Source organism: Stenella coeruleoalba (genome assembly GCF_951394435.1).
Source record: "Stenella coeruleoalba genome assembly, chromosome: 6".
In the NCBI taxonomy this organism is placed as follows: domain Eukaryota; kingdom Metazoa; phylum Chordata; class Mammalia; order Artiodactyla; family Delphinidae; genus Stenella; species Stenella coeruleoalba.
In genome coordinates this window covers 120,032,284-120,045,055 of record NC_137151.1, presented here as the reverse complement: position 1 = coordinate 120,045,055, position 12,772 = coordinate 120,032,284, and the positions used below count along the sequence as shown (strand labels likewise).

Below are 12,772 nucleotides of genomic sequence, written 5' to 3'. Positions count from 1 at the left end.
TCATTGCGGTGGCTTCTCTTGTTGCGGAGCATGGGCTCTAGTTGCGTGGGCTCTAGTAGTTGTGGCCCATGGGCTTAGTTACTCCACAGCATGTGGGATCTTCCTGGACCAGGAATCGAACCTGTGTCCCCTGCATTGGCAGGCAGATTCTTAATCACTGTACCATCAGGGAAGCCCACCATTCGTTTCTTGTGAAAGTAAAGGTTTTTTTAGTTTTAGGAATCATTTCCTTGAGAATTTTAAAGGCACTGCTCCATTTTTTTCTGTCCTCCAGAGTCCCTGTTGAAAAGTCTCATTCATTCTGATTTTGACCCTTTGCGTAACAACTTATTTTCCCTCTGGAAGCTTCTCTTTAACCTTGATGTTCTGCAAGTTCACAATGATGTGAGTTGGGCCCTCGCTGGACCTTTTCTTGAATTCATTTGTTTGATGACTTCCTCTCCTTGGTGTTTTCTGTTCTTTCTCAAATTCCTGCTAGTTAGATGTTGAACCTCTTGTACTGATGTCCAGTTTTTGCATCTTTACTCTCCTGTTTTTTATCCTTGTAGTCTTTTTCTTTTTCTTTCTGAAATAATCTCTCAACTTTGTCTTCCAAACCTTGTGGGGAGTTGTTTGGTTCTGCTATCAAAATGTATATTTTCCTAGAGTTTTTTTTGTCCTCTGAACATACTTTTTTTATTTAATTGGTATTGTTGATGCATTTATTGTATGATGAGCAATACAGAAACAAGAAAATATAAATATGTAAGTTAGAAGGCATTTTCTGACTGAAAGAGATAATCAGTTGACCAGTCTCAAAAGTTGTAACCTTGAGCCAAAGAAAAATCACCTAAAATACACAAAATTCAATGGTATACAATTTTTAGTACAGTATTTATAAGGATTATGTTTTTTTTAAGATTTTTTTTTTTTTTTTTGGCTGCTTCGGGTCTTAGTTGCAGCACACGGGATCTTCGTTGAGGCATGTGGGATATTTTGTTGCGGTGCACGGGCTTCTCTCTAGTTGTGGTGCATGGGCTCCAGGGCGCGTGGGCTCTGTAGTTTGTGGCACTCGGGCTGTGTAGTTTGTGACACTCGGGCTCTCTAGTTGAGGTGCATGTGCTCAGTAGTTGTGGTGCACTGGCTTAGTTTCCCCGCAGCATGTGGGATGTTAGTTCCCTGACCAGGGATCGAACCGATGTCCCCTGTATTGTAAGGTGGATTCTTTACCACTGGACCAGCAGGGAAGTCCCTGTAAGGATTATGTTTTGCTGGTTGTTTTTGTGTTTGTTTTTAATGCTCATTTTTAAAAGTTTATATCTTCCTCTGTAGTCTTTTTTTCCCTCTAAGTTGCTTTTCTTCCTCTTTGTTTTGGTCTGTCTTTCATAGTAAATGCTTTCTTGAGTTTCTAGTGATCCTTGGTTATCTTCTCATATTTAAGAGCAGGCCACTAAAAAGCTACTTGAGAGGTCTGAACTTGTGAGTAAAGCTTATGGACTGTGATCTTCACTGTAGGGCAATCTGCCTGAGTCATTTACTGGAATTTCTCTCATATCTGTTTCTTTAGGTCTTTTATCTTGGCTGGTCATATTCTGTTGGAAAATTTTAAATTTTGCACTGTTCATTTTCTACCTCTTTCTTGCAATTTCTAGATGTGTACACTCTGAGTTCTCATGTTGTAGACAAAAATATCTCCCCTGGGTCTCTGCTTTTTCCTTTAAATGCCTTTTGTACTCTCCTAAACATTCTTTTTTTTTTTTTTTTTTAAATAAATATTTATTTGGCTGTGCCAGGTCTTAGCTGCGGCAAGCAGGATCTTCATTGCCGCATGCGGCATCTTTAGTTGCGGCATGTGGGATCTAGTTCCCTGACCAGGGATCAAACCCGGGCCCCCTGCATTGGGAACATGAAGTCTTAACCATTGAACCACCAGGGAAGTCCCTCTCCTACACATTCTTATTGGCTTTCTTGGCACTTAGCAGTTAGGCCCACTTGCTAAAAAATAAACAAGAGTTGATAGGAGCAAATCTGAAACACCTAGAGTACAAAGTAGGAGTCACTTCAGTGCCTTGTTTTTCCTTAATATATTGATCAGAAATTGGATGAACCTTCGGGATGCTGAGACAGGGAAGATACTCTGGCAAGGAACAGAAGACCTGTCAGTCCCTGGAGTGGAGCATGAAGGTACTTTCCACCCTTTGTCTGCACAGGGCTGATGACGCAGAGCAGGCCTAGGCATCAGGGAACTGAGTTAATGGAGACCCACCAGGGGACGGGCCTCTGCAGGCATAGCACGTCAGTCCACGTGGTGCTGAGATGTCTAGTTTCTTTCTTATGTTTCTTTCTCCTACTTCCCAAAACCCACCTCGTGCTGAAATTTTAGCATTAGAACATACCCAAAGATACAAAGATCTCAACTTTTTTCTGAAAGAAACTTTGTGTTTTTATCTCCCTGAAATAAAAGAAAAACCAAGGGAACAGAATAGAAAGAATGTTCCCATTCAGCCCCTTTCCTGATAAGAGGAGCTGGGTACGGCCTTTAGATGCACTAAATCTATTGTTCCTTGAAGATCTTTCAGTCAAATGCACTGGACCAGTTTGGGACCTCTGCCTTTAATTAAAGTGTAATTCTGTTACCAAGGCATTTTATGAAATTTAACATAGATAATATACGCTCTAAATCATCTCTAAGAAGCTCCCAGAAATGCTTTCAATATTTCTTTTTCTTTACCAGCCCGTGTTCCCAAGAAAATCCTCAAGTGCAAGGCAGTGTCTCGAGAATTGAACTTCTCTTCAGCAGAGCAAATGGAAAAATTCCGCCTGGAACAAAAAGTTTACTTCAAAGGGCAATGCCTAGAAGGTATTCTGCTGCCAACATGCCTGAAATCTGGGCTTAGGGACAAAATCTGGACAGGGACAGAAGTCAAGACCCAGTGAACTAAAGCACTGCTTTGATAACATTTATTTTGCAACTCAGTTTGTGATAGGGTTCCTACACCCTGGCCGACTGGGAAGCCCTGGCGAAAAGAAGCAAAAACAAAGCTGGCAACTACAAGGGGCTCTGAGCCCAACAAAAGGGTTACTGACCCTGGAGGGCCTGAGGGTGGTGCCTGCTTTGTCACTGGCGTGGTATTATAACATGGTCACAAGGAAGCTGCTGGTTAGGGCCTGGTACAGTGCTCTCCATACCGTCTTGTACAGATTTGACTGGCAAGGCCACTCTGCATTGAGTTTTTACCGTGAAGTCTAAGAGTGTACATATGTGTCTTAGAGCTGAAATTCCAAGTGAAAAGGCCTGTTCTGTACTTCCGTACTTCCTGGATGTATATAATTTACATCCAGCCTACTGCTAAGAAAATATTGCTGGCCCTAGTGCTTTAGATCCCAGAGCATAGGGAGCAGGCCTCTAGTGTGGTTCAGGGGACACAGCCTGAAGGGGGCTTCCATGTCCTTTCTTATGCCTCTGGCCTGGGAAGTTTCTGATGGCTTCAGTGGTGCTTCCTGGGGTAGGAAGAGGCTTGCCCTAAAGGATGGGGACATGGAGCCCTGAGACTCTGCCCAGGGTGCCAGCTCACCTGCTTTTCCTTCTTCCTTCAGAATGGTTCTTCGAGTTTGGCTTTGTGATCCCTAACTCCACAAACACCTGGCAGTCCCTGATAGAGGCAGCGCCCGAGTCCCAGATGATGCCAGCCAGCGTGCTAACGTGAGTGAGCGGGCCACAGGAACTGTGGAGGTGTCTAGAAGCAGGAATTCCAGGCACGTGGGACTCGTGGTCCCGTTCAACAGGCAGGCAATCTAGGTTGAGAACAAGGGTAAAAGAGTATCCAGTGGTATCCGAAGTTACAGCTTACTGACTTTTGTCATGTGAAAAAGACAGTGTGATAGAATGGAAAGAATTAGAAACGTCAGATTAAACCTTTAGACTAAATTCCTGATTAACCATGACTAGCTGTGTAATCTTGGACAATGTACCTTACCTCTCTGGGCCTTATTCTCCTCCTCTCTAAATGTAGAATTAATAGTTATCTCTTACAGAGGTATAGTGAGGATAAAATGAGATGATATGGAAGGAAACTGGCATATAATATATATTAAGTCTATGCTAATTGGCTCCCTTTCCTTACTATCAAACTTCTGCTGCTCTGTACTTTGTTTGAATGGCCTTCAGTGGAATCTGGCAAAGTCCTAATTCTGTTTTAGAGGATAATATTTGGTTATAGTTTTTCAGAGACTAGCTTACAATTTTAATAGATATGCCTCCAGCTCAAAGAATAATTAGTTTGTCCTTTGTCCCCAAAAGTCAGTCAATAACTGCCTACCTACCATTTTTCTCTTGGGAAAAGATTTTAGTCTTTTAAAAGTTTTAGCAATATTGCCTAGTAACAAATTATTCACACAGATAATTGTGCAATATTGGATCATCTCTTTAAACAGGTCCTTTATGAAAGCCACATTGAATTTGTAAATAGAGGTTATTTATTTTATAAGTCTTGAATAGATTTTTAATTTGTATAATAGTACGTATTTTTATATTCCATCAACCAGTCAGATCTTGAGTTCCTTATTTACCTATTTTATAATTAATTACTAGCAAGAAGATATCTGCTGGATATTAATTACCCTGGGAAAGTACAGTGTCATATGTAGAAGGGCATTTTTTAGATTTTATTAACCATTATTTGACTTATTCTTGTCCAGGCCTGATTTCTTTCAGGTATTAACACCACTAAGTCTGTGATAACATATTTAGTTTATTTAAGTTATGTCTTACTTTTTAGAACCCCAGAGTAGTACCACTGTTACCTTTAACTTAGTACAGGAGTAGTTTGATTTGGAAACACTGAGATAACCACCAAGAAAAATGAAATTGCACACTGTATACAATACAGGTGTATTGTTTGAGGTTCTTAAGCCATAAGCCATAGAAACTGACTCTGGCTTACAGGACAGCGTTGAAAGGGTAGGGCCGAGACCTGAGAAACTCGAAAGATGCAGGTGGCAGGAACTGTGGATGGTTTCCTCAAGGAGCAGCTGTGGGAAGGATCTTGCTCAGGGGAGAGAGTCTGATTGGCCCAAATTACATCCTGTGCCCACCCCTTTGCCAGGTGAGGGGGGAGCCACTTGGTTGACCCATGGACTGGAGATAGGGTGGTTCCCCAAGAGAAGAACAGAGTGCTGTTACTCAAAGTGAGGAGAATAGATGCAGGACAGGCCAACCCACAGCTGTCCACCAGAGTAAGTTTTCTAGGAAAAGATACGTCCGCAGGTTTCCATGTGAATCAGAAAGTCAGTCATATTTATAGGCACTGCTGTGTGCAAAGCACTCTAAGGGCCTTAGGTATACTGTGGATTAACACTTGCTCCCTCTTATGATTTCTGAACTTGAAGAAGACCTACCTAGTCACATAAGTTAAATGTCATGTTAGACATCTAACCCCATATGGACACAGATTTTAACATCCCCAAGCCAAGGTTATAGGTGGGTGCATGTCCACAGGCCCAGCAGACCCAGATTGAAACCACTTTGTGGAAATGAGATCTGTTGTCTAACACGCTCACTCTTTCGCCCTCTCTTCTTACTTATAGTGGAAATGTTATCATAGAGACAAAGTTTTTTGACGACGATCTTCTTGTAAGCACATCCAGAGTGAGACTTTTCTACGTTTGAGAGAAGAATATGTGTGCATTTCAAGAATTCATTTTTTTAGGGGGAAGGAGGAAACTGTTTACTTTTTTCCTCTATACATTTGATTTTTGACACTTCCACCCCTAATTCCCTCTACGGCAAAACCCACCTGCGGCCACCAGGGGACCAGCTCTGTGTAGGTAACCAGATGGCTTTTTTCTCTCAAGCCACCATCTTCAACTGACCAGATTAAACTCCCAATCCCGGACCAGGGCAGAGGGCATGCCTCAACTCCTTCTTGGAGTAGACACGGGGACAAACACATACCACAAGCTGTTCCCGTCACCCTGCCTCCTTCTTGGGCCCTGCAGGCAACACATCTTCCTTTGGCCCCTGGTTTTGGAAAAGTTCAAGTTCCTGACCCACGTTTAGTTTTTTCCTACCATTTCTATTTCATACATTCTCATACATTTAACTTGTAAAATAGACTGTGATATTATTGTTACATAGTGAATTAAAACATATGAATTAAAATATTCCTATGTCTTTAGCATGGCATTGCTTTCATCTCTCCTTTTTTTGGAATGTGAACCTGGCTCCATGATGGGAAGAAAGACATTTAACAGACCAGACAGTAGGATCACAGCTATATTTTACTCCAGAGATCAACTGATAGATCTTGTGGTTCCTGAGTGCTTCAGTTGCTGCTTTCCAAGAAGGTACAACATACCTGAACAAGACCCATGACCTTGACATTTGTCTTTTAGATGTGATATTTCGTGGTTCTCTTCCACAACATACATGCACCCTCTGCTTGTTTGTACTGTTTTTAACTTTTTCCCTTCTTTTATAATGTGCATTTGTTCAAGAAGCTTCCAGAAAGGTTAGAAGTTCTAAGTTGGTAGAGTAAGGACTCTTATTCCTAAATGAGAAACTAGAATTTTCAAAGTGAAGAAAAGATCTCCCTAAACTCAACTGGAGAACAATGGGAAGGCATCCAGGATGGGGTGGGATGCTGAGAGGCTTTAAAACCAGTGGTCAGAGGAAGCCCATGTGACAGAGAAGTAGTTATATCTGCAGTGCTTCCAAGTCTGACAATAGAGAGAAAACTAAGAAGGGCTCTCTTTCAGGAACTTAGCTCTGAGCTACCGGTAGCCTTCACTGTCCTTTATAAAATACCAACAATTAAAAGTTTTCTGGTTCCTCCTGTAGTAAGGTCTGAGGCCAGAGGAGGGAAAATACACCGAGAGATGGGCTCTCCTTGGTGTAGCCCCTGCTCCTAGATTCCTGCTCTCCTTCCATCTGTTACCGCAAAGGGCCTGTTTGCATATGTGGGTGGGGAGGAGAAGCAGTACATTTTTAGTACACTATCGCCATCTTTCAGTGATGACTCCATTCTTCACATTAGATCTGTTATCTTCAAAAGCTAATTTTTAAATACCAAAGGTTGGATAAAAAAACAACAACAAGGTAAAAGTGAATCAAGCTTTTCTTTTGCTTTCCAAAACTGCCATGTCTTTTCTCAGAGTGGACCTGTCTCCTTCCCTTTTCCTGGACTATATCTTCTCCCCAGAGTCCCATCAGGGAAGGCTGTCAGGGGCCTGGACACATGCTGATGGAGAAAGGACTTCCCAGGGAAGGCTCCTCCACCCGCTTAGACCTCCTTCACTGCCCTTCTCCACTCACTCACCCAGCCAACAGTCAGGGACACACTTCTTTGCTAGCCGCTCTGAGAAAAACAAAAAGAATCGTAGTCCAGTCGTTCTTAGAAGCTTGCCATCTCTCCAGGTACATGTGCTCAGGCAAAATTGCTCATTTTATCATGAAACAAGCAAGACAAAAGAAGCGTGTGCCTCAGGCACAATACTGATCAAGGGGTTGCAAGCGTGGGTGGGATTTGAACTGATGGGAAGGATCGCTGAATGCTATAGTGGGAGGAGAAGGGAAGTGGTACAGGCCAGGGAAGAAGTCAGGCAGAAGGAGAGGGAGGACACGGGAGCTGCAGGGACCAGGGCCCTAGGTAGGTTAAGGTCAGCCCTTGTAGGGTGGGTGCTGGTCCAAATGCCTGAAAATATGGAGGGTTTGTGGATATATTAAAGGCCACAAGATGTTATTGGAAGGAGAAGCATACAGATCAGGCCTGGCACAGTGACAGCCACTGGTTCTCAGACATCTATGGCACCTGCCCACACCCAGAGATTCTGACTCAGTATGTGTGGGTCCCAGAAATCTGCCTATGGAAGCACCCCAAGTGATTCTGCTACAGGTGTTCTGTGGACCGTATTTTGAAATACTGGTAGAGGCATTTAGTGAATATTAGAGACATACCTGTGTACACTGGTGGCCATAAGATAAACTGAGATCTCCAAGCATGCTTAAGGAACAAAGGGTGGTCCCAGTTCTGCCCTGTGCCAGGGAGGGGAAGCTTTCAGTTGCTCAGGGCAATCAAGAGGAACTTTAGCATCTTCAGAGGAGAGGACAGAAGAATCCCAGGCAGCATGGCCTTGGAGAAAGACTTGAGAGAACTTAGAGGATCTGTCAAACATAGATTTCCATTTAGAGAGTTTTGGTTAAGGTTTCCTGTGTGATGTGAGTAAACAGTCTCGTCCATCTTCCCATCTGTTCTACTGGCCAGTGTGCTGAGTGACTTCTGTGATGGAGCACATGGGGAAGCACTGAGTCTGGCCCTGGTTGGGCATGAGGGGGTGGAGGAATCACAGTCTACCGAAGAGGATCTAGCCACATTCAGGCCACACTTACAGGCCTGTTATGTATATCAGTAAGATGTCGTGTGAGGCACAGGCCGGCCTTTCCTGAGCTTTGTCCCTAGTTGAGCAATTATAAGTGCCTGCCATAAGAGAAGGACAAGGTGGGCATTTAAAGGAAGAAGAGATTACATGCAGTTCAGAAAAATCAGGAAAGCCCTCTCTTCTCTGGATCCTTCAACTCTCAGCCTACAAAATATGTTCAAGTTGCCCTAAAAAAAATAAGCTTTTATAAAGAAGGCTTTCCTTCAGTCCCGCATGGCCTTCAGCTCCCGCTCCCTCCTTTTCTTTCTCTACAGATTCAAACCTCTCGTAATTGTCTCCACTCACTCTCTGCACCCCCTACCTCTCATTGACTCCTCAACCCACGGCTTTCTGGCTCTGGCCTGTGGCTTCCTCTCCTTCGAGGCATCAGTGAACTCCACTGAGCCACTGCCCCCATCCGGTCCTTCTTGCTTTATCTCCTGGGACTCTGGGAGCCTCTTTGCTGAGTGTCTGTTCCTTGCCCCTTTGCAGGCTCTTCATTTTCCTCCAGCTGCCTTGTCCCTAAAATGTTTGTTGGTGGATTTGGGATTTTTTTTTTTTAGCTATTATATATTGAGAAAATGCTTGTGCAAATTCTTCTTTTTTTTTTTTGGCCGCACCTCGCAGCATGCAGGATCTTAGTTCCCCAACCAGGGATCAAAGCCATGCCCCCTACAGTGGTAGCTCGGAGTCCCAACCACTGGACCACCAGGGAATTCCCACTTGTGCAAATCCCTTAAGCATTATACATTCACTGCATGCATATTTATTGAACACTTTTTATGTACCAGACACTTGTTGGACAAGATGAGTGAAGTCCCTACCATTAGATTCTAATGAGAGGAGACAGAAAGCAGATAATTTCAGATAGTAGTCAGTGCTCTGAAGAAAACAGGACAGTGCAAGGGCAGCATGTCTGAAATGAGGAGGTGAAGAAACAGAAAGAAGTCAGCATTCAGCTTTTGACCCCAAAACAGGATTGACGAGTCCCCAGCAAGTCAACAGTCTGGAAAGCCAGGATTTACTCAAAGGAAAAGATTTTTTAAATCCCTTAACCTATCATCAGCAAAGTAAGAACCAGATGTGCCACACTTGATACTACAAAGGACTCAGGGTATGACAGGGAAGGCCCTGCCTTGTGGGAGGAGTGACAGCCTCCCCTTCCACCCTGCGAAGGATGGAGAGGAGGAAGCAGGGCAAAGAGGCCCAGTGCTGATGTCCTCGCTTTCCTCCACCCATCAGGCCTGGGTGGAAAGGCTGGATAGAAACATCTGCCCAGGTGTGGGGGAAAGATGAGAACTTCCTAGAGGTTAGTGGGGAGGGTTGGCTGCCCAGCAATCCAGTAGACGGAGGCCTATTCACTTAGCTTCATAACCATCTCCCCTATAGTGTCCTCCATGCCTACCACCCCGGCCACAGTTCCTATATCCATCTGGGGCGAGTCTAGCTGATGGCATGGCCTCCCCTTGTGATTTATCCTTCACATCACAACCAGAGAGCCCCAGGATGTGCATCTGCTCACCAATTCCTGGGTATTGTCGAGTTTACTTTTAGAATTTCTTGCTAGTGACCTGGTAATTGTTTTGCAGCATTCAAAATGCACTGTTAAAATGGTCCTCAAAGTGAAAACATTAAATGGCTTAGCAGTTCTTTTTGGTGCTTTTGTTTGGTCTGAAACTGAGCAGCTTCAACTATAGCTTTGAATAAACTGAGGGATGCAATGCAGTGGACTGAGAAGCAGAAATCTGGTAAATATACTTGGTTCCCAAACCATATACACCGAGGCACCCCGGGCACTGCAGCAAGTTCACAGGGCTGCCGTAGGATCGTTTAGTTTTTTAAGGACATGCAGTGATACGGGACATCTGTCATACACTGCTCAAAATCAACGTGAACAGGAAATGAGGGGAGTGGTGTCCAATCTGATTCCAGGTTTGAGAAGCTGTGCAGTGCCCAACAGGCACACACGCTCCATTAGTAAGTCACTGTGATGATAAATGAAATAAAAATATTTTTTTCTCTCAATCTATGTGGCTTTTCTTTTTCCAAAATAATACAACAGCTACTAAGTTAGGACATAAATACTTAATAAGTTGTTTGGACCTAACTACTTAAGTAGAATTGTTAGTTATTTGTTTTGACCTAGTTGCACCGTGAAAAAAATTGCTGAGACACAAAGATTACTGTAAACAGAGAGCGTTCGGGGATCTCTGATAAAGCCCTTAGTTTAAAATTATGCCTTTCAGAGGATTAGAAACACACATGCAGGGACTTCCCTGGTTTCCCAGTGGTTTTCTGTGCTCCCAACCTCGGGGGCCTGGGTTCAACCCCTGGTCAGGGAACTAGATCCCGCATGCGGCAATGAAGATCACACATGCTGCAACTAAGACCCAGCACATCCAAATGAATTAAATAAATAAAAAAATTTTTTTAAAAAGAAAAGAAACCACACGCACACAAACATCACTGGCAGCAGTAGCATCAAATGCGTATTGACCACCCAGCTCTGAACTCTGAGACAGCCTTTGGTTCCATGGAATGCTTTTTTTTTTTTTTAATTTATTTATTTTGGCTACTCGGTGTGGCATGCGGGATCTTAGTTCCCAACCAGGGATTGAACCCAGGCCTTCTGCATGGGGAGCACAGAGTCTTAACCACTGGACCACCAGGGAAGTCCCCCATGGAATGTTTTTATTTTTTTTTTAATTAATTTATTTTTGGCTGTGTCAGGTCTTCATTGCTGCACACAGGCTTTCTCTAGTTGCGGCGAGCAGAGGCTACTCTTCATTGTGATGCGCGTGCTTCTCATTGTGGTGGTTTCTCTTGTTGTGGAGCTCGGGCTCTAGGCACACAGGCTTCAGTTGTTGTGGTGCATGGGCTTAGTTGCTCCGCGGTATGTGGGATCTTCCTGGACCGGAGATCAAACCCGTGTCCCCTTCATTGGCAGGCAGATTCTTAACCACTGCGCCACCAGGGAAGTCCCCCACCATGGAAGTTCCCCACCATGGAATGCTTTTAAATTGTTGCACTTATTGAAGGAAATGTATTCAAAGTTAAAAAAAAAAAAAAAGGCATTTACTCAAATTTCTTAGAATGACTTTATAAGTGACTTGGTTTATTCAAATCATCCCCCAAATAACTCCTCTCAATTACAAGAGGATAAGCAAGATTATTGTCACTTGAATGTTTCAAATATATTATAATGATTACTTTTGTGTTGGGCTAAAGTGTGTATTTTGAGCTATACAGTACGCTCTCTGAATGGTGCACAGGACACCCCTGTATAATCAAGCCGTACATGATTGGTCTACCTATTTACAGAACTGGAATTTCATTTCACTGTTTTGTGTTATTACAGAAGCTGATAATAGTCATTGGTTTTCTTTCATGGTACATTGTTGGTCATACGTATTGGTTACTTGGGGCCCAACCCTTGGCCAGAGTTGTAATCCACATTATCTCTTCTGGCAGATCGTCTACTGATTATTACTCTTTTAATTGGCTTGTATTCAGCAACGATCTATAATGCATCTGGTAGAATTAGGCTAAGGTTTTTCTTGGAGGGTTCACATTTACTTAAAAGTAGACGTTTTATGATATTGAAATGATTTTATGACCATAGTGATCCTCAAGCATTTCCAGGCTCAAATGATATCATTATGGCACAGAATTCTGGGAGCTCAGTTGTGGATCTGGTGGCATTTTGAAGGAGGCGCACAGTCATTTGCAGAGGAAAACCTTGCCTCTGTCCACAAACACCTCCTCTGCCTCCCAGGCAGTCAAGTAGCCACTGGGAGTGCCCACTGAAAAATGTCATTGCATAACAAGAGACTACCATTCAGAAGTCAAGGGACTTCCCTGGTGGCTCAGTGGTTAAGAATCCTCCTGCCAACGCAGGGGACATGGATTCGATCCCTGGTCCAGGAAGATCCCACATGCCGCAGAGCAACTAAGCCTGTGCGCCACAACTACTGAGTCTGCGCTCTAGAGCCCACGAGCCACAACTGCTAAAGCCCATGTGCCATAACTACTGAAGCCCGCTCACTCTAAGGCCCGTGCTCTGCAACAAGAGAAGCCACTGCATGGGCTTCCGTGGTGGCGCAGTGGTTGAGAGTCCGCCTGCCGATGCAGGGGACACGGGTTCGTGCCCTGATCCGGGAAGATCCCACAGGCCGCGGAGCGGCTGGGCCCGTGAGCCATGGCCACTGAACCTGCGCGTCCGGAGCCTGTGCTCCACAACGGGCGAGGCCACAACAGTGAGAGGCCCGCGTACCGCAGAGAAAAAAAAAAAAAATGGATTCAGACCACACTGTCTCCAAGGAAAGGAATGAGCTCCTGGGGAGACATGCTCACCACGAGGCTGACTAGTAGAGCAGCT

The 12,772-nt window shown here is 44.0% G+C and overlaps 1 protein-coding gene across 2 annotated transcripts in view; it reads left to right on the top strand.

Moving 5' to 3' along the window:
- The window catches only part of PDE6D (phosphodiesterase 6D), a 51,916-nt gene extending 45,813 nt beyond the window's left edge, over positions 1-6,103 (top strand). For both annotated transcript variants that reach the window (XM_079925344.1, XM_079925345.1), the window contains exons 2-5: positions 2,075-2,163; positions 2,714-2,839; positions 3,577-3,682; positions 5,566-6,103. In XM_079925344.1, the coding sequence (XP_079781470.1) occupies positions 2,075-2,163; positions 2,714-2,839; positions 3,577-3,682; positions 5,566-5,647 (403 nt within the window). In that variant the 3' untranslated portion in view covers positions 5,648-6,103. The remainder of the gene's footprint in view (positions 1-2,074; positions 2,164-2,713; positions 2,840-3,576; positions 3,683-5,565) is intronic.
- The last annotated feature ends 6,669 nt before the right edge of the window (positions 6,104-12,772 follow it).